Raw genomic sequence first — 22324 nt, forward strand, 5'->3', positions numbered from 1 at the left:
TGACGTCATCAGTTTATGTTTAGCGATTGTGGAAGTTACGAAATTACAATTTTTTGTCAAATACTCTCATAACGTTGATTGCGGCATAAACAGACGTTTCTTCAACGAAATTGTTTAAATTATGAGTTAAGTGTTAATTAAAACATCCCGTAATTTGGAAGACTTGTCTGTATTTCGCATTACGTTACTTTTGGCGGCATCTCACTAAGCCACAGAAATAGATTTCCTTGTGCAACAATCTCTGGACTGATTTGAATTTGGACCGGTTTGTGAAATGGGTCAGGGCCCTTAGCGTATTTTTGCATGTGAAAATGTTGGAAGCTGTGCTGTGATAAAGAGGGTTTCTTGAAAGCATGGAGAACCCAACGGTTTCGGAATTGCGGTCAAGGTCGCGTTCAAAGACTCCCTTTTTAAGGTCTAGCTGCGACCGGGAGAACTGTACTGAAGGCGAGGAACACACGCACCACAAGTCTGGAAGAAAAACTCCTATTAAAAGGAGCACCCCTGTAAAGTGAGTATTTTTTCAGTGATATCACTAAAACAGGAAGAGTTTGAGATCATAATTGATAACCTAAAATAATACTTTATTATGAAAAAGGTAATTTGACTGCTGTCTTATATTTATAGAGAAAATAATGTACTTTATACCTACATATCTACTTAAATTCCTTTTGTGTACTGACTCAGTGTTGTTGATGAATTGCTTATTTCATATTGACAAACTTATCTAGTACAATAGGCTACATAGAAAAATATACCACCTTCAACTCTTACAATACAAATGCGGTACATTATTTTAGGGCCCACTGTACCTCTAGTTTAAGAAACATGTACTTTATCATGATAATGTTATCTATCACTTAAGTATCTTGGTTTTATCTATTAATATCTACTTCATTATCAGCTTAATCCATTAGTTTAATGCTGTTAGTCCTTTAATACCTTCTCATGAGGTAATATGTGTTGTTGTGTTACAAGAAGTTGGGAAAAAATATGACAACAATCTTGTGTTGATCAGAGTTTACAAATAAAGAAAAGGTTTGATAATTTTTGTGTTTTCTACTCTTGGTAGAAGATTTATTTAAAGCCAATGTTATAAGTGAAAACTATCCTTAGATTTGATCCATTCTACATTGGGATTTAAGTCAATGTACCTATTTTATTGATATTTTTATGACATCAAAATTAAAGTATACACTGAAGCCTAACCAAAATACTTTATTATATAATCTATTCAAACACGTTTCCTAGTTTTAAACAATGCCTGATGAACTACCTGTTTACTTTTAATATATTATCATACATTTAAATATTCATGTTTGAATGCAACACATGTATTTGTACATTTTTTATACATAAAACAGCGTCTTAACCATCCAATTCTTTACCACTTAAATTTATATTTAACTAAAAATTTTTAATTAGGTAATGTTAGTAGTGAATGTAACTAATCAAGTCATAGGTGAATAAACTTGTGATTCTTTTAAGCACACCACTGTCCCTATACCTAAATCTCAAATCTATCATTAGGACATCCTAAACTGAGACTCTTAGTCTTGTGACAATTAACTCTGTCCAGCTTGTAAAAGATAAATATTGATGTACATGTATAAGAAGTAAATCTTCCTATGAGTTTATTCATTGAATTACTTTAAAATAGAACGCTTGAATTTGGTAAACTACAAAACTATTACAAGGTCACAACATTGAGGTGAACATTGGCTATGACATCATGAAACTATAAACTTGCAAGGTTACTCATAGGCTTATTGTGACATAAACGTAAACACCATTAGTATTTACGTTACCCATTTGTCGGTACCTACCTGGTTAATTTGGTTTTACAGAATGTTTATATCGAAAATTAAAAGTTTAGTTTCTTGTATATAAACTTAGTATTGGATGTTTCCAAATTACTTAACCAATAAGCAAACTGGAACAAACTGTCAATTCTCAAGTTGAGCCAAATTTGTGTTAACTTTGCCAATGTTATTATTACTGCTAAAGTCAAATTTAACGTTTACTATAACTAAGGCTATAATTCAATGTACACTTTTAATCAAACTTGTGATATAACAAAGATTTTTGCTTCCTAGTAAATATTTATATTCAAATTCCATCCTAAAACCAGCACAAACAATAAAGTTACAAATGTGTACACATGTAGTTTCACCAGAGCTGACAAGAAGCCTTATCACGTTGATAACATATGGAACTACCTAATACAATTCAGAATAAGCACTTAACTAACACAAACTAATCACAATACAAGTAAGTCATTTACTGAGTGGTGATGAGTGATGGAATGACTGACCAAAAAAACACAAACAAAATTAAAGCTTTTTTTTAATATAGAAAGCTTAAATTTATTTATTCCATAGAGAGTGTAGGGAAGTGATTTTAGGATACAGTATGTATTTAGTTATTTGGCAATGTGAATATGTACCCAAGCATAAAAAGATGTCTTAATTATTATGCAGTTATCAGTTTAATTAATTTTGAGAGGCCAAACTTGTTTTCCTTCAGATAACTTGCTTAAGCAAACTCAAATTAATTTCAAGAGCATTTGGTGATAATATAGTAACCTTGATAATTATTTCATTGCTTTTTTTTATTTTTAAACAATTTCAAAAAGGATGAGGATTCTCAATTTAACTGTTTAGGTATAGGCTTTTTATCACCTTGGTTTTCTTTTTATCATTGAAAATTAGTTCTCCCCTCAGATGAAAAACATAATTACTTAATGGTAAGCTTTTGGCCAGCAATATTTCCTATAGAATTAATAAAATAAATATACAAAAATATCTCGTAATCTGGTTAGTAGGCAACAGGGATTAAGCTTTACAGTTGAATGTGGCATTTCAGTCTTTTCAAGACTGTTGACTCTGTCTACCAACCTCTCAATATTTGGATCTCAATTATATCATTAAACAATACAGCTGAACGTTGGCTTTCAGTCTTTTCAAGACTGTTAGCACTGTTCAAGTGTCCAACCCATAAGGAATGTATATGTGATTGAATGTATGTATATTTACAACACACCATTCTTTCAGGCAGCTAAATTCAACAAACCGAGTGACTTCTTCCGAGCCTATAATAGAGATAGAAGATGACGAGGAGCCGCTGGCGCACCGCACACGGCGGTCCACCAGGATCGAGAAGGTGAAGTCTTCGGAGACGTCTGAAGATAAATCTGAGAAGGGACACATTACCAAGGAGATCTTTCAGGTGAGTTTAGTCATTCTTAGCATCCTACTTATAAAAATTCAGATTTCTCTGGTTATCTCTCTACAATCTGAGCGCGTGCGCAGAGCTCGTTGTCCATCGGACCCCCTACACTAAATGCTATACTACGATAAAGCTTAATGTAGACATACATAATTAAGAGTCTAGAGAAGGTCATACGGAAAAGAAAACCATAGTTTCCGTGGAAATTGCGAAAATTCAGTATTTTATTGTAGGTGGCCCGAAAATACGCGCGGGCGAAGCTGTTAGTAAAAGCTAGTAACGAAATAAAACTCATCTATTATTATATATTAAATTTGGAACAAGCAAATCTTTGTAATGTTACATTTTATACCATGACACACATCCTTTACCTAAAAATAATTTGGTAGATACAAAAACCAAATTTTCCTGCGAATCTGACTGCAATACAAAAATAAATCGATTAAATGCGGACGGATACACCGCGTGGACGCGCGCCTCTTTAGAATTGCAGAATTTATATTAATACGGAATGGATAGTGCCGTGTTCTTTCCGGCACTTTAGATAAAACCACTCCATATCTTTCTCTTTAATGTCGTAAACGATGACTTAGGGATAGGCTTATGAACTTAGGATTTCTTTTGAGTCGCGTTGGGTTAGAAACCTGTTACAACCTTCATTCTCAATTCCGTCATAAAATTATACAGCTGAACGTAGCCTTTTGGTAATTTTAAGACTGTTGGCTTTATCTACACCGCAAGCGATATAGAGATGACTAAATGTATGTTTGTGTAACTATATGAAAAAGAGGCTTATGTAAGTCTTTTCATGGCGTTGAGTCCATGTTTACTCTTCTTGTGTTGCCCAATAGTAACTATAATAGAACAGTGCCCTAATGTGCAGCGTAACCTTGCGCCGCGAATTCGAGGGTCAAGCGAGTGACGCAAACACGTGCGCGAGCGCAGCGTCAAATAAAACATTTGAAATACATAGTGTACACTTATAGTAGTAGGTATGTCCGGAAATTTCATCTATCATTTCTGTGGGAATTTTTAAAACATAGTAGCCTATGGTAATTCTGTAATCTGTGCGATACATGCTAGTGGGAATCGGCAAGTAAGTTGCCTTAAGCCCAATTTTATGTGAAATACGAGTAGGGGTGAGTGCACAAACTTGTACATGACAATTATAAATCTCAATAGATACAACAGTCAGTCCTCTGTTACATAGGTATTGGATTTAAACTGTAACAACCGCAGTTAATGAACCAGTAATCTTAATCAGATTACAATTATAGCGCGAGCATAAATAACAATCAACCTATTGAAAACGCCCACCATTACACTATTCGGCTTCCTGCGCACTAAGCCTTTCTAAAGTGAATCTTATTGTTATCAGCGTAAAAGTCGTTATTGATTAAAACACGGCTAAGTATCCCTTATCCTTATCAGGAAGATAGAATCAGAGCAGAAACCATGTATGTTTTTGATCCTACACAAAGTCATATTGGTCAGTTTTATCTTAAAAGGGAGCACTTGCACGAGTAACAGGAAAACATAAATGTAACCGAATATAACCAGAACCGAACTTCCCCCGCGTCGGTTTATTTTTAAATGGACGCTACACATATGGGTATTATTATTTTTTTTAAGCCATGTGTGTTTCAGTTGTGGTTTGAAATAGTTCTGTGTGCGATTGTATAGTGAGTGAAGTGGTTTAATTGATTTTAATATCTGAAATCTTGACCTAAATTAGTGGTGTGCCGGTTTTAGAAGGTACCAGGGTGGCATAGGAGCGAGGTACGTCCAAATACGTTGCTATGACGATTGTATGAGGTGGTTGTTTTGTATGGTCGAATCGATAGCAGTATATGTTTTAATGTGCTGTGTGGGAATATGATTTCGCGGTCGTGCAAGGTCAGTTGTACTCGTATTCATATATCCTAGGTCATTTAAAAAAACATTTCTCTTTAATGATTTTCTTGTTAGATCAATTCTTTGTAATATTGAATGACTTTCTTCGACTTGTATTCAATTTAGTTTTGTTTTTATTCTCTTCCACAAATCCGTAAAGTATCTTCCGACAGCCGGCACCCTGCATACATTTTTCTTGTAAATTCCTATTTTAATATCGGTTATTTGTCCCTGCTCTCTGTTTAGAACGATGTACAACTTGACCAATGGTGCTTTTATTAATTTTAAAATTGAACTCTTTAGAAACTTCTATAATACTTAAGTTTTTTTTGTAATTAACTAACTTACATTTTTAATACATAACTATGTGACTAAATTGTGACTGTTGGTTAAGCTTATAAACTGGGCATTATTTTAGGCGATGGGCTAGCAACCTGTCGCTATTTGAATCTCAATTCCATAATTGAACCGTACAGCTAAACTTAGTTTTTCAGGCGAGCCTGTTGGCTCTGTGAGATGAACACGTTTTATATATATGTACTAGAGGCCGCCCGCGACTTCGTCCGCATGGAAACCCTATCCATCTCGCGGGAACTCCAGGATAAAAAGCCCACAATAGCCTATATGTTATTCTGGGTCTTCAGCAATAAACATACCAAATTTCATCGTAATCGGTTCAGTAGTTTTTGCGTGAAAGAGTAACAAACATCCATACTGACATACAAACTTTCAAACATTTATAATACTAGAGGCCGCCCTCTACTTCGTCCGCATGGAAACCCTATCAATCCCGCGGGAACTCTGGGATAAAAAGTAGCCTATGTGTTATTCTGGGTCTTCAGCTACCTACATACCAAATTTCATGGTAATCGGTTCAGTAGTTTTTGCGTGAAAGAGTAACAAACATCCATACAAACTTTCGCCTTTATAATAGTAGTAGGATCTGTGTCTACTTACATAGCTAGATTTAAATAGTAATGTATTTCTGTTGGTTAGAACGTTATTCTCGTAATTTATTTGGTAACTTCCGTGCCGTGTACGGCTGCTTCCTCGATTAAGGTAGGGCCACGAAATCCGCAGTTTATCACGGTAGCCTAGCTGCTACGGTTGCTATTTTACAGTGTGGTTGAACTTTTAAAACTGACACTATGTCAAATAAAAATGCTTCATGGTCGTAGTAAGAACCGCTATTAAAAAGATAAAGATTTGAAGTGGAGAAAAGAAAAAGAACAATTATCTTGACTTCGGCGCAGCAATTCTTTGAGATCCAGTTAAATCTGTGATTTTGATTTGAAACTGGGATTTATCGAACACTTAGTGGAATTCTGCAAAACACTGTTTCTCCCCTGCCTGCCCATTTTTCGTGGCCGCAATCGATGTCAAAGCCCTACCAAGCTCCTATCTATGAGTCAGGTCGTTACGTGGATAATTTCACGGTATACTTACAATGCCTGCAATGAATACTTACTTCACCGTGTTTTTGTCAGTCTTACTGTCGCCAGTGACTTCACTCGTTTTTCGTTCAATTGATATCAATTTGAAGTTTTGTTAGCATTTATTTTGTTACTATTTTAATTTTATACTTACACATTTGTCTCTTATGCTTATTACGTCAGATCGCCGCTACCCCGGAGGTTTTACTTACCTAAGTACATACTAGTATGTAGGTATATACATTATGCTGTCCTGTGGTTAGACTTCAAACGCGGGTAAATACTTATTGTAGATTGTAAGTCCTTGTTAGTTTTAAAAATCTATCGCATTACGAATTTAGAGGTTACTTCGATAAAGTTTTAACTTATTTTTCCCGCGCTTCTATTCTATGGACGTGCCATTTTTAATTCTATTATTACCATTTAAATATAAAAATTGTAGGATCCATTATTTGCGAAGTAGATTATCCACAGACCATGTCACCGTTTGATAAAATAGCCGGCGTTGTTTGCCTTGAATATTAATGTCAATATATTATAATTTTGATGTATCTGTCAACAGAACGAGATCAACAGCCGGTATGAGCGCGTGGCGACCACATCGCGGTCCTACTCCAGCTTCGGTGACGTCACACTCAGCCCCATAAACACGGCGTACAATGTGACACTCGACAGGTGAGTCGTTTATAATATATATTCTCCCAATGAATCCCACTCTTAAGGTTCGTTCCCCCTACACTTCCCAAAGACATTTTTTTTATCATAGCTTTCCACGAGGAATTGTCTGTCGTCTGTCACTTAGATCCTAGTGACAGAGTGGATGGATGCTTTGTGTTCTTAAAAATAAATCAATATGCATTGGTAGGTTATTAAAATATCTAAGTAAATATCTAAGTTCTCTATAAAACTATTAATTACTAGCTGTGCCCGCGACTTCGTCCGCGTGGAATAGTTATTTTGGGCATCATTGAAGCCCTCAAGGAGGAATAATTTTCCCTAATAGTTGCAGTGTGATGTTATATAGCCTAAAGCCTTTCTCGATAAATGGTCTATCAACACAAAAACAATTTTTAGATTCGAACCAGTAGTTCCTGAGATTAGCGCGTTCAAACAAACAATCAAACAAACTCTTCGGCTTTATAATAATAAAGCCGAAGAGTTTGTTTGATTGTTTGTACTGATATTAAATATTTTTAATATCAGTACTGTGAAGTCATACTAATGCGTAGTATCAAATAAAATGAAATGACAAATTGCCAATCACTTGCCTTATAACAGTTGCAGAATAAAATACACCTACTCTGCGCAAAACAACTACTTACATCACCGAGAACTTGACATTGAAAATTCATTTAGTAGCAGTGACCTAAAGAGAACTTGCAACACAAAGAAACAATGCCACATATGTTTTTAATTCCAAATCAATGTCAATTTGGATAATATATCGATGGATAAAAGCAGGAAATAAGAAATAGAATCATAGCAACTGGGTGCAACTGGGAACATACAAAGAAAAGTGAGAAATAAATAAATATAATTTTTCGAACACATACACAATACAATAACTATTTATTGCACCACAATAATTTGCAAGAAATTTACATGTAGGTATGAAAAATCATGCGCTTACCTATCACGGAAGCAACAGAAGTCTTGCCAAGAACTTTTATTCCTGTTTCAAACCAGTGAAGTAATCGTTAACTAAAAAACCAACTTGAGAGAAAGATCATCAAAATTTATGAATCCTTATATATATCCGTATAAGAACCCTATGCGTTCTTTATATACGTGGAATTCTTCAGTAGTAAATGTTTTGCAATGTGGGTAATTATTGTAATATTTTGGCACAGTTGGCTTGAACCCAAAATAATTCTTACATACCTACATACATTTATGACGACATGTCTACTGACGTAAACATTATTTACTTCATGCAGTAAAAGTAACAATTAGTATATTAATATTGAATGTTAGTCGATGCTATTATGGTGAGGCAACTTTCAAGCAGCTGGATGTGTTACCATGTTTCATTCAAGCTTTATAAGATGCCTCGCGGAAGCGGTAGTCATTTCGTTTAATACCTGACTATCATGCTCCCCTATAATGATAGCCTTAATCTAAATCGTGTGACTTTTGTGACGTCTACCCCGTAAGTGCTTAGCACATACTTAAAGAAGTTATGTATGTATGTATACGCCAAACATGACGAATTCCATAAAATATCTTGTTTATGAGATGGTTTCCTTCATCTTGCACAGAAATGCCGACTACCTGTCGACCTTCGAAAGTTTTAACACACGTTCATCAGTTAATGCTAATTATAGAGAACTAATTTATTCGGACAGGTGGATAAATGTTGCTACACTGCATCTTTCCTGTTTTTTGGTTACGCTCTGTTTGGTCTCTCATTTACTTAAATGTTTAAGCTTAAATTTTGTTCGAAAAAATATCGTTTTAGGTAAAATAATAAAATAGTTCTAGTTTGAATTTCAGAAAGGGAACTTTCGCGTAGATACAATACAAACAAAAGCACCTATATAATTTAAAAGGTAACTTTATACTGTCATTTTCCCATATTGACAAAGTTAAAAACTAGGTCTTTACCGATCCTCGAAAGTACTTTAACCTTTGAGTATTATTGTACTTCCACCACACATAGCTTTCTGAACTGGACCCTTCTAAAATGACGAAGAAAATCTAATACGACAAAATGTTACAGGTCAACCCGTTTCGGCAGCCCAGCGTACAGCGCATGTTCGACGGACAGTTCGTTCGCTGAGCAAGCGCTCGCGGACACCAGCGTGCTGCTCGACCGGGACCCGAACGCTGAGCATCTGCCGTACAGGCTGTACAAGATGGCGGGCGAGTACTGGAAGTGAGTCTCAATTGCACCCAAGTGTCTCTAGTTGTACCTAAGAATGCTCCCAGTTGCACCCTAGTGCTCCTAGTTGTATCCTTGAGTAGTCGCATTTGTACTTTCCGAGTGTTCCTAGTCGAATTCTCAGAGTTTAACAGGTAAGCTGCAGAACCAAAATGATCCCAGTAATCCCAGTTGCGCCCTGATGTGTGTCCGGCTGCAACCTTGTGTTTTCAGTTGCACAGTAAGCCGCTAAACCGAGGTTCGTTTGAATAGAAGGTTTTGTATGTCGAATATTTTATAATAAGGCCACTCGCCATAAACTTTGCACTTCGTACTAGCAAAAGTTTTTAATTTAAATTCGATAATATTCACTAAAACCTCTATACGCTCAAGTTTGAATACAACGTAGCTTCCTCTTCCAGCGTTCTTTGGAATATGATTAAATTTTATCGAAATAGAAGTAGACAATTCAAATATAAAACGTTGGCCAGTTTGAAATTCTATTCACTCGTTTGAATTCGCGCCAAAATTATCGTCTTCGCTATTTTACCAGAGACTACAATACAAACACAAAGGAGGGTAAACACAAAAATCATATTTTACTTTCCGTGACACCAGCTGGCTGGTTAACAATTATTTTTAATTTAATTTTATATGTTTTTAATCTTATTTTGTGACATTGTGATAATTAATTATTTAAATTTGATTAATTTTATTGTTTTGTAATAATTGTAAAAAAATGGCTGTCGTTAAATGTGTGGATTTGGAGACGATCGAAGAAGTTCTCAAAATCAGGTCAGTTTTTTTTAAAAAAGCGTATTGTTTAACATACATACATATGGTCACGTCTATATCCGTTGCGAGGCAGGCAGAACCAAAAGTCTTGAAAAGACTGAAACGCCACGTTCAGCTGTATGACTTAATGATTGAATTGAGATTCAATTCAATGATGATGATGATGAATGGAGTTGAGATTGATAAGTGACAGGTTGCTAGACTATCGCCTAAAAGAGGAATCCCAATGTTTTAAGCCTTTTCCCTTAGTCGCCTTTTACGACATCCATGGGAAAGATATGGAGTAGTTCAATTCAAAAGTGCCGAAAACCACACGGCATTCTATCTCTGTGCTATAACAAAGTTTCATTCAATACCTACTCAAGCAGCTTTTTTCTGAAGTCTATTGACTTTACTAAGTCCACTTTTCTTGTGTTAGATTAAGATGATTAGCATTACTTACCTACATGGTCCCGTTAATTTTCTTTTATAATTTGGTTGTGAGGCCGTTGATATATGTTTGTGACTATTCCTACTTATATATGCGATACTAACTCTGTCTTTTTTTACGCTTTCACGCCCAAACCATTCAATCGATTTTAATAATTTATTTTTTTTTGAAGAAGAACCCACGCGGACGAAGTTGCGTACTATAGCTATTAGGCTTTAAAATAATACATATTGCAAGTAGGTATAAAACAGTTTAATATTTGTAAATCTGGCGAATAACTCAAAAACGTGTAGGCTGATTTTGATGAAAGTTATAAAAATTTAATGTTATCCATTTTTATCTTTAATCCCACCAAGAATAAAATTCATCATAAGTCTGTCCAACTTAGCGTGACCAGTCTGGCTTTTAGCTCTTGTATTTTACAGACAAATGCTTACTCTAAGGACTAGAAGACAGTAGTAGGGCACACAATAAATGTATTGCGCTATATTTGTCTCAGTTGCGCGTGCGCATGCAAATGTCAAACGTACTAACCACTCCTCGCGAAGTGAATTAAATTCGCCTAATAACTTGTTGAATATTCGTGTTTGTTCTTGATAGAATGTGTAACCTCGCACAGTGAATTAAATTCACCTTACAAATTAATGAATATATCTGATATTTGTCTGTTTGTAAAGTGCTAAAGGCTTATTTCGTTGAATTAGTGCCAGTATTAAATAATTCCTTTATAAATATTTACGAAGATTCTCAATTTTGTTTCGTGTCTAAAATAATTAACTGAGAATTTGTTTTGTCCACTCTTTTTTTAAAGACATCAAACAAGAATGATACTCTATGAATAGCCGAAGTAACGCTATGCCATAATTAGAAGGAAATCATGCTCTTTACACTATGAATCACTGTACTGTTTAGTGGTGAAAATCGTTAATTTGTTTATGGTATTATTTAGTTTACTGTTGAAGTGATTACTTTCTTTTCTATGTATGTGCTGAGAGGTACAGAAATGTTCAGGTATGGTTATTGTAAAGCTTCATCAAAATTGTCTTTTATATACATAGCTAATTGATTTAAATGATGAGGGGGAGATTGAGTGCGTTTGACTTCAATCTGCCTGGTGGTAAGCAAGCAAGATAAGGCCTTAAAAATGCCAAAACACCAAATGGTGCACTAATTTTGTAGTTGGGTCCAGTTTACATAATGAAAAGTAATAGGAACCCAATAAGAACAAAAATGTAACTTCTTTTCACCCTACATAGTGTGATATCATCACTTTAAACCTCTTGTTGCAAACATTTCGATACTAATATTATAAATGCGAAAGTAAGTCTGTGTCTTGCTTCTTCACAGTTAAAACACTGAACCTATCTGGATGAAATTTTGCATCAATATAGTGTAGACAGAGAAGGACATATCCCGTGGGATTTGCGAAAACCCTGTATTATTTTGTAGGCAGCAGTAAATTCACGCTAAGGTTGCGAGTTAAAGCCACTATAATTTTCCAAAAAAAAAAAAAAAAAACATTATAATGAAATTTAATAGAAAAATTAAAAACTCTTTCCAGCAAATACCCGAAAACGGACTACACATACTCGCCGCTGTCGAAAGACCGGGTGGAGCTCGCGCCGGGGCAAGTCGCGGTGCCGAACATGTCCCGCCGGTCGCTCTCCCAGTTCCGGGTGCAGGGGCCCAACACCAGCCCGGACGAGGTGGACCGCATCGCCACTGCGACCTGGCAAAGCAGCGCTCTGAGGAAACGATTCACCGTTAGTCCATATTGACTCGTTATTGAGCCGTGTGGTTCCCGGCACCAATACAAAAAAGAATAGGACCACTCCATCTCTTTCTCATGGATGTCGTAAAAGGCGACTTAGGGATAGGCTTACAAACTTGGGATTCTTTTTTAGGCGATGGGCTAGCAACCTGTCACTATTTGAATCTCAATTCTATCATTAAGCCAAATAGCTGAACGTGGCCATTCAGTCTTTTCAAGATTGTTGGCTCTGTCTACCCCGCAAGGGATATAGACGTGACGATATGTATGTTATTGAGTTAGTTTGTAAGCGTCATACAATCTCGACAGATGTATTTATTTATTAATGTACACAAAATTATGTACAGGAGCATTTAATACAGAATTCTAGTATAATGGTGCTACTTATTTCTTAGTGCTTAAAAGAAATCTCTTCCAGTAGATGTAATGTAGTTTAGGCAAGAAAACGATTCACCGTGAGTCAATTTCTATTATCGGCTTCCACGGTTTATTTCCGGTCGTCAGTCGTTCAGGATCAAAGAGTCCTTACGTATAAGTCTAGGGTCCACTTATGACCACGATCCAGAAGCGGATAAGTGTAAGTCAGGTCAAAAACGAAACGCATCCTTCGTCAAAATTGGTAAAGAGAAAAATAAATTATGGTCAATTGAAAGTTTACTTCAAGCACTGCCTTCAAAATTTTGTACAGAGTTGAATGTGGTTCACATAAACATTGTCAATTAAAATGAAGCTAGAATTTCTACCTTGTTTTATCTATGTTGATATAGACCGGAGACAGTTACTGCAGTCTCTATTGACTATACAAAATTGGCACTGGAATAAGGTACTATAGAATAAACTATAAGTCTTGATAAGCGTATACGCGGGCGGTACCGCGGGCATGAGCTAGTATAAAATAAATCCTATTTCTTATATAAGTATAAATTTCTCGTGTCACAATGTTCGTTCCCGTACTCCTCTGGGTATCCGTAAAAGGGTTGTTCACCCTTATCATTTTTTTTAACTAGAAATTACTTAATAATTATTTATATGGCATAGCAATGTTTGCCGGAACAGCTAGTCTTTTTATAATAATTGATTATCTCTTACACAGACCGTGGAGAGTTCAGACGACGAAGGCACCTACCTCCGCGGCAACGGCGGCTTCCACCAGCAGGACCAGCGGTGGTTCCTCACGAGGTTCCTCATGGCCATCGTGACCACCATAACTTCTACCACCAGCTCAGCGTACAGGAAACTAGTGGGACCTTCGCATCGGTATCCGTACACTGACAGGAGACCGGCACAGGGTTTGTTATCATATACTTCCTACTGATATTATGTATGCGAACGTTTGTAAGAATGTGCGTTTTGTTATTGTTTCATGCAAAATGTACTGGATACTACACAGATAGTACCTGGAATAAAATTATAGGAATTTTTTATGACGCCATTCCTTAGCCACGGGAACGAAGCCCCGTTCAAGTCGACATCCATGGGAAAGAGAGGGAGTGGTCTTATTCTAAAGTGTATAGGAACGAAAGTTGTTCAATACATTTAAAAAAAAATTTAGTTGAACATAAAAACTTTTTTATTCCAGCCGGTATCGTGTCGAGGTCCGCGTCAGTAGTAACCGCTCCGTTCTACTGGCTGTACTCCATCATCAGAACTGTCATCACCACCACCGTCACCACAGTTACCGAAACGGTAGGTTTGACGGCCTCTGTGGCGCAGTAGTAGTTGTTGCGCTTGTCTGTCACCCCGGAGGTCCCGGGTTCAAATCCCGCCAAGGAGCTGATTGGCCTAGGTGGATGTTTATCTATATACCTAAGTATGTATTATCCTACTACTATTATAAAGGCGAAAGTTTGTATGGATGTTTGTTACTCTTTCACGCAAAAACTACTGAACCGATTACCATGAAATTTGGTATGTAGGTAGCTGAAGACCCAGAATAACACATAGGCTACTTTTTATCCCAGAGTTCCCGCGGGATTGATAGGGTTTCCATGCGGACGAAGTCGCGGGCGGCCTCTAGTATATTATATCCTTGAGTTATTATGACGTAAAACTTTCGAATTCACTTGGAGGCTAATACAATCTGTGTAATAGTCCTGTATGCATGTATTTTAGTTATGTTCACCACAAGTGAGGGGAGGCTGGTTTTCTGAGATACAAGCATCTGCTTAGTTCAGACACCAGTCTCTCATTATCTTACCTATGTTATGTATTTTCTGCTTGATATTTGAGGAAAAAAAATGATATTTGATTCATTTCCGTGTGGTTCCCGGCACCAGTACAAAAAAGAATAGGACCACTCCATCTCTTTCCTATGGATGTCTTAAAAGGCGACAGGCTCACAAACTTGGGATTCTTTTTTGGCGATGGGCGACGGGCTAGCAACCTGTCACTATTTGAATCTCAATTCTATCATTGAACCAAATAGCTGAGCGTGGCCTATCAGTCTTTTCAAGACTGTTGGCTCTGTCTACCCCACAAGGGATATAGACGTGACCATATGTATGTATTCCTTTGATTTCCAGATAACATCAAACCACGTGAGTGAGAGTGAGAAATACGCGCGCAGTACACAAAGCAAAGTTGTGAATCATCGCCGCCGGTGGTGGCCGTGGATGCTGCTTCTACTCCTGCCAGCCTTCGGATATGGATGTGAGTTATTCAGAATTTATTGATTGTTCACGCAAACTGGATGAAAATCTCCTAATTAAACATTTGATAACATTTAAAATTTGTGATAGTAAATGTACATAAAAATTTTCTGTCTGTCTGTATCTGACTGTATGATCAAGATTCAATTCGAAATTCACGCGGGCGAAGTCGCGGGCAATAGCTAGTTAGGAATATATCCCTTGCTGGGAAGATGGAGCCAACAGTTGAAGACTTAAAAGACCGTGCTTAGCTGGCTGTATGGCTTGGCTTAATGATGGAATTGAGATTCAAACAGGTTGCTAACGTCGCAATCGCTTACAAATATACCTAATTTCAAGTTTATTAGCCATTCCCTTAGTCGCCTTTTACGACATCCATGGATAAGATTTAAAGTGGTACTATTCTAAACGGAATGCCGGTAACCACACATTGAAATATATATCTTGACCTTTTGTTGCTTTCAATTACTAATAACATAATTATGCCATTTAGAAAAAGACAAAAAAGTTAAACGCCTCTTTTACTAATAATACCAAAAAGAAGGCGATATTGATGTATCGAAACCGATAACGTACCTACTAGAATCTGACCCCAGAAGCTATACGATAAGGTCAAACATCCCCCTGACGTTCTTCCCGGTTGCCTACTCACTATTTGGTGATACTGTTATGTTAAGTTTAAAAAAAATACAGGTATAACCTAACAACTCCATGCAGGAGCTTTGTATTTGATGCTTGCCTTTGATTTTCTGTACCAGTCGATGTTACGTCAATTCTATGTCAAAACTGTATGTAAGCATAACAATTCCTTTCAGCGCACTATACGTACGAAAACTGGGACAAATTGGCGATGCCAAACTTTACAGATTTCCAATTAGACTTGAAAGAATTCACAGCTTTAAAGTTACCCAAAATCACTCTACCGAATATAACACTACCAGAATTCAAGCTCATGCCCAACATAACTCTGCCGGATATAAATATAACCCTACCAGATATAAGAGACAACCTGCCCGAAGTTACGAAGACGTATAAAGAGTACAAAGACATAGTACAAAATAGATTGGTAGATGCTTCTGATTACGCCAAAGTGGTGGCGGAAAGCTGCTTCGAAGAAGTGAGAAGATATTGGCGCGGTATAATTGGATGATTAAAAATACTATGATTATGTTTGCATTTAGAAAAGAAACGTTTGTAATAAATAGAGTATATTTTGGTAGATATATATATATTTTAGAAGATTTAAAGTTGATAATAAACAATTTTATCTTTTAAAGTAAAAAGAAAAAGCGGAAAAATATTTTTTTTTTTAATTATTATTTTGCATTTATATATATATTATTAAAGACAATTCTATATCTGTTTTTGTTACACGATAACAATGTTGGCAGCAATTTTTTTTTTCAGATTTTTTGAAGTTGAATAATTGTATTTTCTAAATGCGAACGTAGGCTTCCCGTACTTAAGTGTTTATTTAAATATGTATTAGTGTCTCAGTATATTTTATTGTGAAATAATAATATAATTTTTTTTGGCGGGTACCTAATCCACCGATTACTCCATAAGGTGCATTTTGTTGCACTAAAAAGTATATTAGTATGAGATAATATATAAATAAACACATAATTATTCTTTTATTGCTATCATTGTTCCAAGAACGACTAATGTTTATATTTATATATAAAAGAAGAAATATATCATGATTTTATTTTAGTTTTATCTATTTATTTTTCCAGCGGTATTTTGTATTTTAATTACATTATTTACTTGAAAATTAACGAATGTTTTCTTTTTTTGCATTTGAAGACATTCTATTTTAATTCGCAATTTAACAATGTTATTTATCCGTCTATCGCTAGATATTAAGTTCATTTATGTTAAGAAGATTCACAAATTATAGTTATTAAATAATTTGTTTATATTATTTATTCAATCTTCATTCCATCTTCAGATATTTATTTCATTATTTTGTAATAATATTTAGGTATACATGCTTTAATTCGTTCCCATATCTTACTGAGAGATTACTGATTCACAGATCTAAATATAAATATACAATTATTTTAATACATCGGTTTTTATTCAAGTTTAACGTAAGTTACATAAAATTGCTAAATTTTTATTTTTGTGGCAGATAATCAAAACTTTGTGTCCATTAAACTTTAAGCTATTTGTTTCAAATCAATCGAGTTGATACTTTTAATATTATTTTGTTTGCCGTGTCTATTTACATCTAGATCTATGAATATTTTTTTAATCGACGTACCTTACAAAACATGACGTGGCCATTTCTAGTTTTAATATTTTTAAGGTGTACAATTTTGGGTACAAATTTATGTTCTTGGCTAAATATGTATAAAAAAATGTAACACCAAGCATAAATTACATTAAAAGACTAACCCCTAGTCATAATGATACATACATTTGTCTTTAAAAATTGGTAATATTTGTTCTAACATTGGTGACTTATTGTAATTTTTAGGAAGTATGCACAATATATCAACGAAACGTCGCATTTAGTATTTAATTTGAAGTCGCTAAAAGGTTCGGACTGATCTATTGATTAAAAAAGTATATTGGCTCATTTCGGAGAAAACCAAAGAAAATGTTAAAAAAATCGACTACAATTGGTCAATTTCAGAATTACAATATTATCACGTGCAATTTAAATATTACGATCACAAATATTTTTTATTATATTTAAATACATACGTTCCGTGTTGTTAATATTTATGGTCGCCATATATCAAATGCAACTGCGGAACGTGCTTCGCAGAAATATCATTAAATAATTTCCATAAATGATTTCATGGCTTTAAGTGATCTATTACTCTTTGATTGTCATTACTTTATGTTATTTTGGTGTGGCTAGCTTTTAAGTGAAATTGTATTTTATCAGTGTTCCCAGTGAATTATTTAATTTATGTCTTATAAAGTTTATAAACGTAGTAATACGTTGTGCGAACTCATTTTGGTTGTAATTGTAATCAGTGTAATGTTGATTTGTTACATCATTAAATTATGCAAAACAGTTTTAATATAATGCCACAGCAACTTGAAAAGCTTGCTGCGAAATGATACCTTAAGGATTATTTCCATTATCATTGTTTCACTAATAACGAATGTATTTTGTTTATTTAAAAATAGATTCTGTAGAACAGGACATAAACTTTACATTTCAAATTAAGTCTTAGTGACAGCGCGGTCTATATGATTTAATAGGCATAAAAAACAACGATTAAAAAAACTATTTAGTTTTTATTTTATGTTATAAATATATCAACATCTCACTGATTGCCGTACGCATTTTATTTTATTTAATATAATTTTAATGATATGTGTTCAAATTGATTTCATCATTATATTTTTCTATGCAACACCAATGTCTTTCTCTGCCATCCTTTCCCACATTCTTCCCTGTTGCCAAACCATTAGGGCGATATCACACTAGCTATTTTTATTCATGTTTTCGACATGGGCATTAAGTAGATACTGAATTACAATATTAGAACAAATATTACAAAAAATAACAACATCCGAATAGCGTTCAAAAATCGCTAGTGTGTTACAGCTCTTATTGTTCAAAATCGGGGAAGGATAGAGGTCAAACGTCACCTATATGAAAGTGGACGCACGCTACACTTTTAGGTGAGTGACACACTTTGTTTTAATAATTATTCGTATCACTCTGTCCTTCCCTGTTCTTTGTTTAAAAATATTTAAATTTTATATAGCATCTCCTTAGTGTGGGAAGGACAGAGAAGCTTCGCAGATGTTTAAATAAAGAATCTTTTTTTTTTCAGGTTACAGATATGCTGATGAAATTCTACCTCAAACACCAGTAGTAGTAGACACTTATAAACCACCTCAAATAGTCCAAGATCCGGATTTGACAAAACGAATGGCGGCTCTAGAAGACTGGGCAATAAATGTTGATTCTAAACTCAAATCGTTTGACCAGAAGTTGTCTAAGTTCGACAATCTCGAAGCGCAAATAGAGCAGTATTCGCTGAAGCATTTACAGCAGAATCTGATACAAGTGTTCAATTTGAACGATAATAGTGAAGCGATCGCTGCAAAGTTGAAGGCGCACTTTGACAAGCAGTATTTGACTAAAGACCAGATGCAAACGATGAGTCAAGAGATTCACGAGAGGTTGATTAGTTCTTGGAAGCCTGAAATGGATGAAGACAAGATAAGGATGATGATTCAAGAGTATTTGAGTGTGTTCGAGCGGAGGCAGTTGGAGTTGATAACGCAGAGGGTGAAGGAGTACGTGAGGGAGGTTGAGATTCATCACCATGGCACTGGGTTCGATGTGGAAGCAGTGAAGAGGATAGTGGCTGGCATGCTGGAGGTGTATGATGCTGATAAGACTGGACTGGTGGATTATGCGCTGGAGTCTGCGGGTGAGTGTGGCTCGCGTGGTTTAAGCAAATCAAGTTTCTATTTAAACTAGTTAGTGTCCAAGTCCACTCCGAATCGCAAGAGTTAGAAGTGCCTATTACAGTTGCCCGAAATGATAGGAGGATATCTTATCGCCAAGAAAATCATAACGTGAGTAATGAGGCAAAAAAATTACACTTACGAACATTGAAAGTTATTAACGAACATTTTTGTTTTTGGCTTTATCTACACCGCAATATTACTAACTAAGCAAATATATGAACGTTTGAAGTCTTTTATTAAATTAAGTAATTTAAAGAAGCCTTTAAATAAATGAACATGATAAGGGACGGACAAAGTTGACTGTGTTCAATAGACGTCTTACAGATGATATGATGATGATGTCTCTGTGTTGAAATGTTTCAATCAAATTTCCTTTCCAGGAGGCCAAGTGGTATCGACGAAATGCACGGAGCTGTACCAGATCAAGACGAAGCAGTACTCGATCCTGGGCCTGCCCGTGTGGTGGGTGTACACGTCGCCGCGGTTCGCGCTCACGCCGGGCGCCATGCCGGCCGAGTGCTGGGCCTTCCAGGGCTTCCCGGGCTACCTGGGTCAGATATTGAGTTTATGATTGATTATGAATTATAACAATTTTTGTAATTCGCGATCTACAGATTTTAATGTTATTTCAATACATAGAAAGTTTCATAAATTTCCGATCAGTAGTTTTTGCGTGAAAGAGTAACAAACACAGGCACATCCTCATCCTTACAAATTTTCGCAATTATAACATTGGTGACTGCCGTGTGGTTCCCGGCACCAATACAAAAAAGAATAGGACCACTCCATCTCTCTCCCATGGATGTCGTAAAGGCGACTAAGGGATAGGCTTACAAACTTGTGATTCTCTTTTAGGCGATGGGCTAGCAACCTGTCACTATTTGAATCTCAATTCTATCATTAAGCCAAATAGCTGAACCTGGCTAGTCTTTTCAAGACTGTTGGCTCTGTCTACCCCGTGACCATATGTATGTATTTTTATAACATTGGTAGAATTATGAAGATATTCGCCTAAAGAAATTAATATTGTTCTTTTCCATTGCAGTGGTCCGCACATACGCCATTATAGAAGTGACCGGTTTCTCACTGGAACACATGTCGAGGCTTCTGGCCGTCGACGGGAAAATCGAGTCTGCGCCGAAGAACTTCTCCGTATACGTGAGTAAATCCTTCTAAAATACCTAAATATTTAAAGATTAACCAGAAACATAGCTTATCTCATATAAAAATATTGAGCTGACAATAATTACACATAAAAAGAAAAAGTTACCCAACGCTATTGTAAGTAGTCAGTCTTTTTTGTAACTTCTTTTATAAGTATACATACATATAATCACGTCTATAGTGCATACATACATACATATACATCACAGTCTTGAAAAGACTGATATGCCACGTTCAGCTATTTGGCTTTAAGATAGAATTAAGATTCAAATAATGACAGGTTGCTAGATCATCGCCTAAAAGAAGAATTCCAAGTTTATAAGCCTACCCCTTAGTCGCCTTTAACGACATCCATGGGAGAGAGAGATGGAGTGAACCTATTCTATTCAGGCCATAATTTTTAACCAACTTTAAAAAAAGGATGAGGTTCCTTATTCGACCGTTTTTAACCAAAGTGTTTCTACATGTCATTTCAGGGTCTTCACGGTGAAATGGATCCCGAGCCACATTTATTTGGCGATTACATTTACGATGCCAACGGGACGTCCATACAGTACTTCCCAGTTAAATACCCAAAGACAACCAACATCGGCGGAGTCGATTATCCCGTCGCGTACGATATTATCGAGTTGAGAGTCGAAAGCAATCACGGCAACCCTACGTACACGTGTGTTTATAGGTTCAGAGTACATGGCAACCCCCTCTCAGATATACGGAAAGCCACGGAGGACAGCATAAAAGACAGCGAATCGTAGCGGTTTTGAAAATGGAACTATTTATTTTAACTGTCAGAACAGTGAGCCAAGAAAGTTTTGAGAATCATGTGTTTTAAAAAATAACATTTGTTTTTTAAACTGTGTTTGGAACAATGACCAATATTATTGAATTTTGTGAATCATGTGTGATGTGAAACTGTATACCTCGATGACTGAATTGTGTTCAGTTAAAGTTTGTGTCCATTCCTAGAATAGGTCTTAACATTACGTGGCCTTAACTTATTATGGTTTTAGTGTACTAACGTATAGTTTTAATGTCAAAGTACAAAATGTTTGTTAACAACATAGTGACTTACTTATTGTGCTTAAAACTTTCGACATAGAAATCTCATACAGCGCACAACGCCCATTGAATACGCTTAGTTCTCATTTTTATCGATAATTATGTTTAGGTTTTTAAATCTGTATTGAAATTAAGATTTCGATTGTTAGTTTTAGAAATTTTAAATATAGTTACGCATGGATCGTCATATCACATAAGGTTAAATAGCAAAGCATTAGGCACCTTTAATCCAAATCAAGTGGGAATATATATAGAAATTTACATCCTTTTCTCAGTTCGTAATGTAAAACGCTTTACGCGCCAACCGCCGTGGTTTATGGGATCAAAGCAAAATGTCAAATTTCGAAAAAAAATTATATCGAATATTGTAATAAAATATAAAATAATATTATATAGACGTCTAATACTCTGTGAATAATGATTTAAATTTAACAATATTTTATGAATTAAATTTGCCCTTATTTATGAGTATAATGTCGTTCGTCCGAGTTCCTAAAAAAATTACTCAGATCCATGCGTTAGTTTATTTTATAATAACATAAGATAAAGCGGGAACTAGTCCAGTTAGAAATAAATAAATTTTATGCCAATATA

General features: G+C 35.6%; 1 protein-coding gene across 1 annotated transcript; it reads left to right on the top strand.

Annotated features, from left to right (window-relative positions):
* Positions 1–20: 20 nt before the first annotated feature.
* LOC106142554 (klaroid protein) lies at positions 21–22324 on the top strand. Its single transcript, XM_013344350.2, has 12 exons — positions 21–511; positions 3054–3228; positions 7117–7229; positions 9274–9429; positions 12201–12402; positions 13504–13699; positions 13990–14096; positions 14933–15059; positions 18862–19467; positions 19888–20058; positions 20553–20665; positions 21148–22324. The coding sequence occupies exons 1-12, from the start codon at positions 354–356 to the stop codon at positions 21424–21426; spliced, it is 2403 nt and encodes an 800-aa protein (XP_013199804.1). The 5' UTR covers positions 21–353; the 3' UTR covers positions 21427–22324.

This window comes from Amyelois transitella, chromosome 12 (genome assembly GCF_032362555.1).
Source record: "Amyelois transitella isolate CPQ chromosome 12, ilAmyTran1.1, whole genome shotgun sequence".
Classification (NCBI taxonomy): Eukaryota; Metazoa; Arthropoda; class Insecta; order Lepidoptera; family Pyralidae; genus Amyelois; species Amyelois transitella.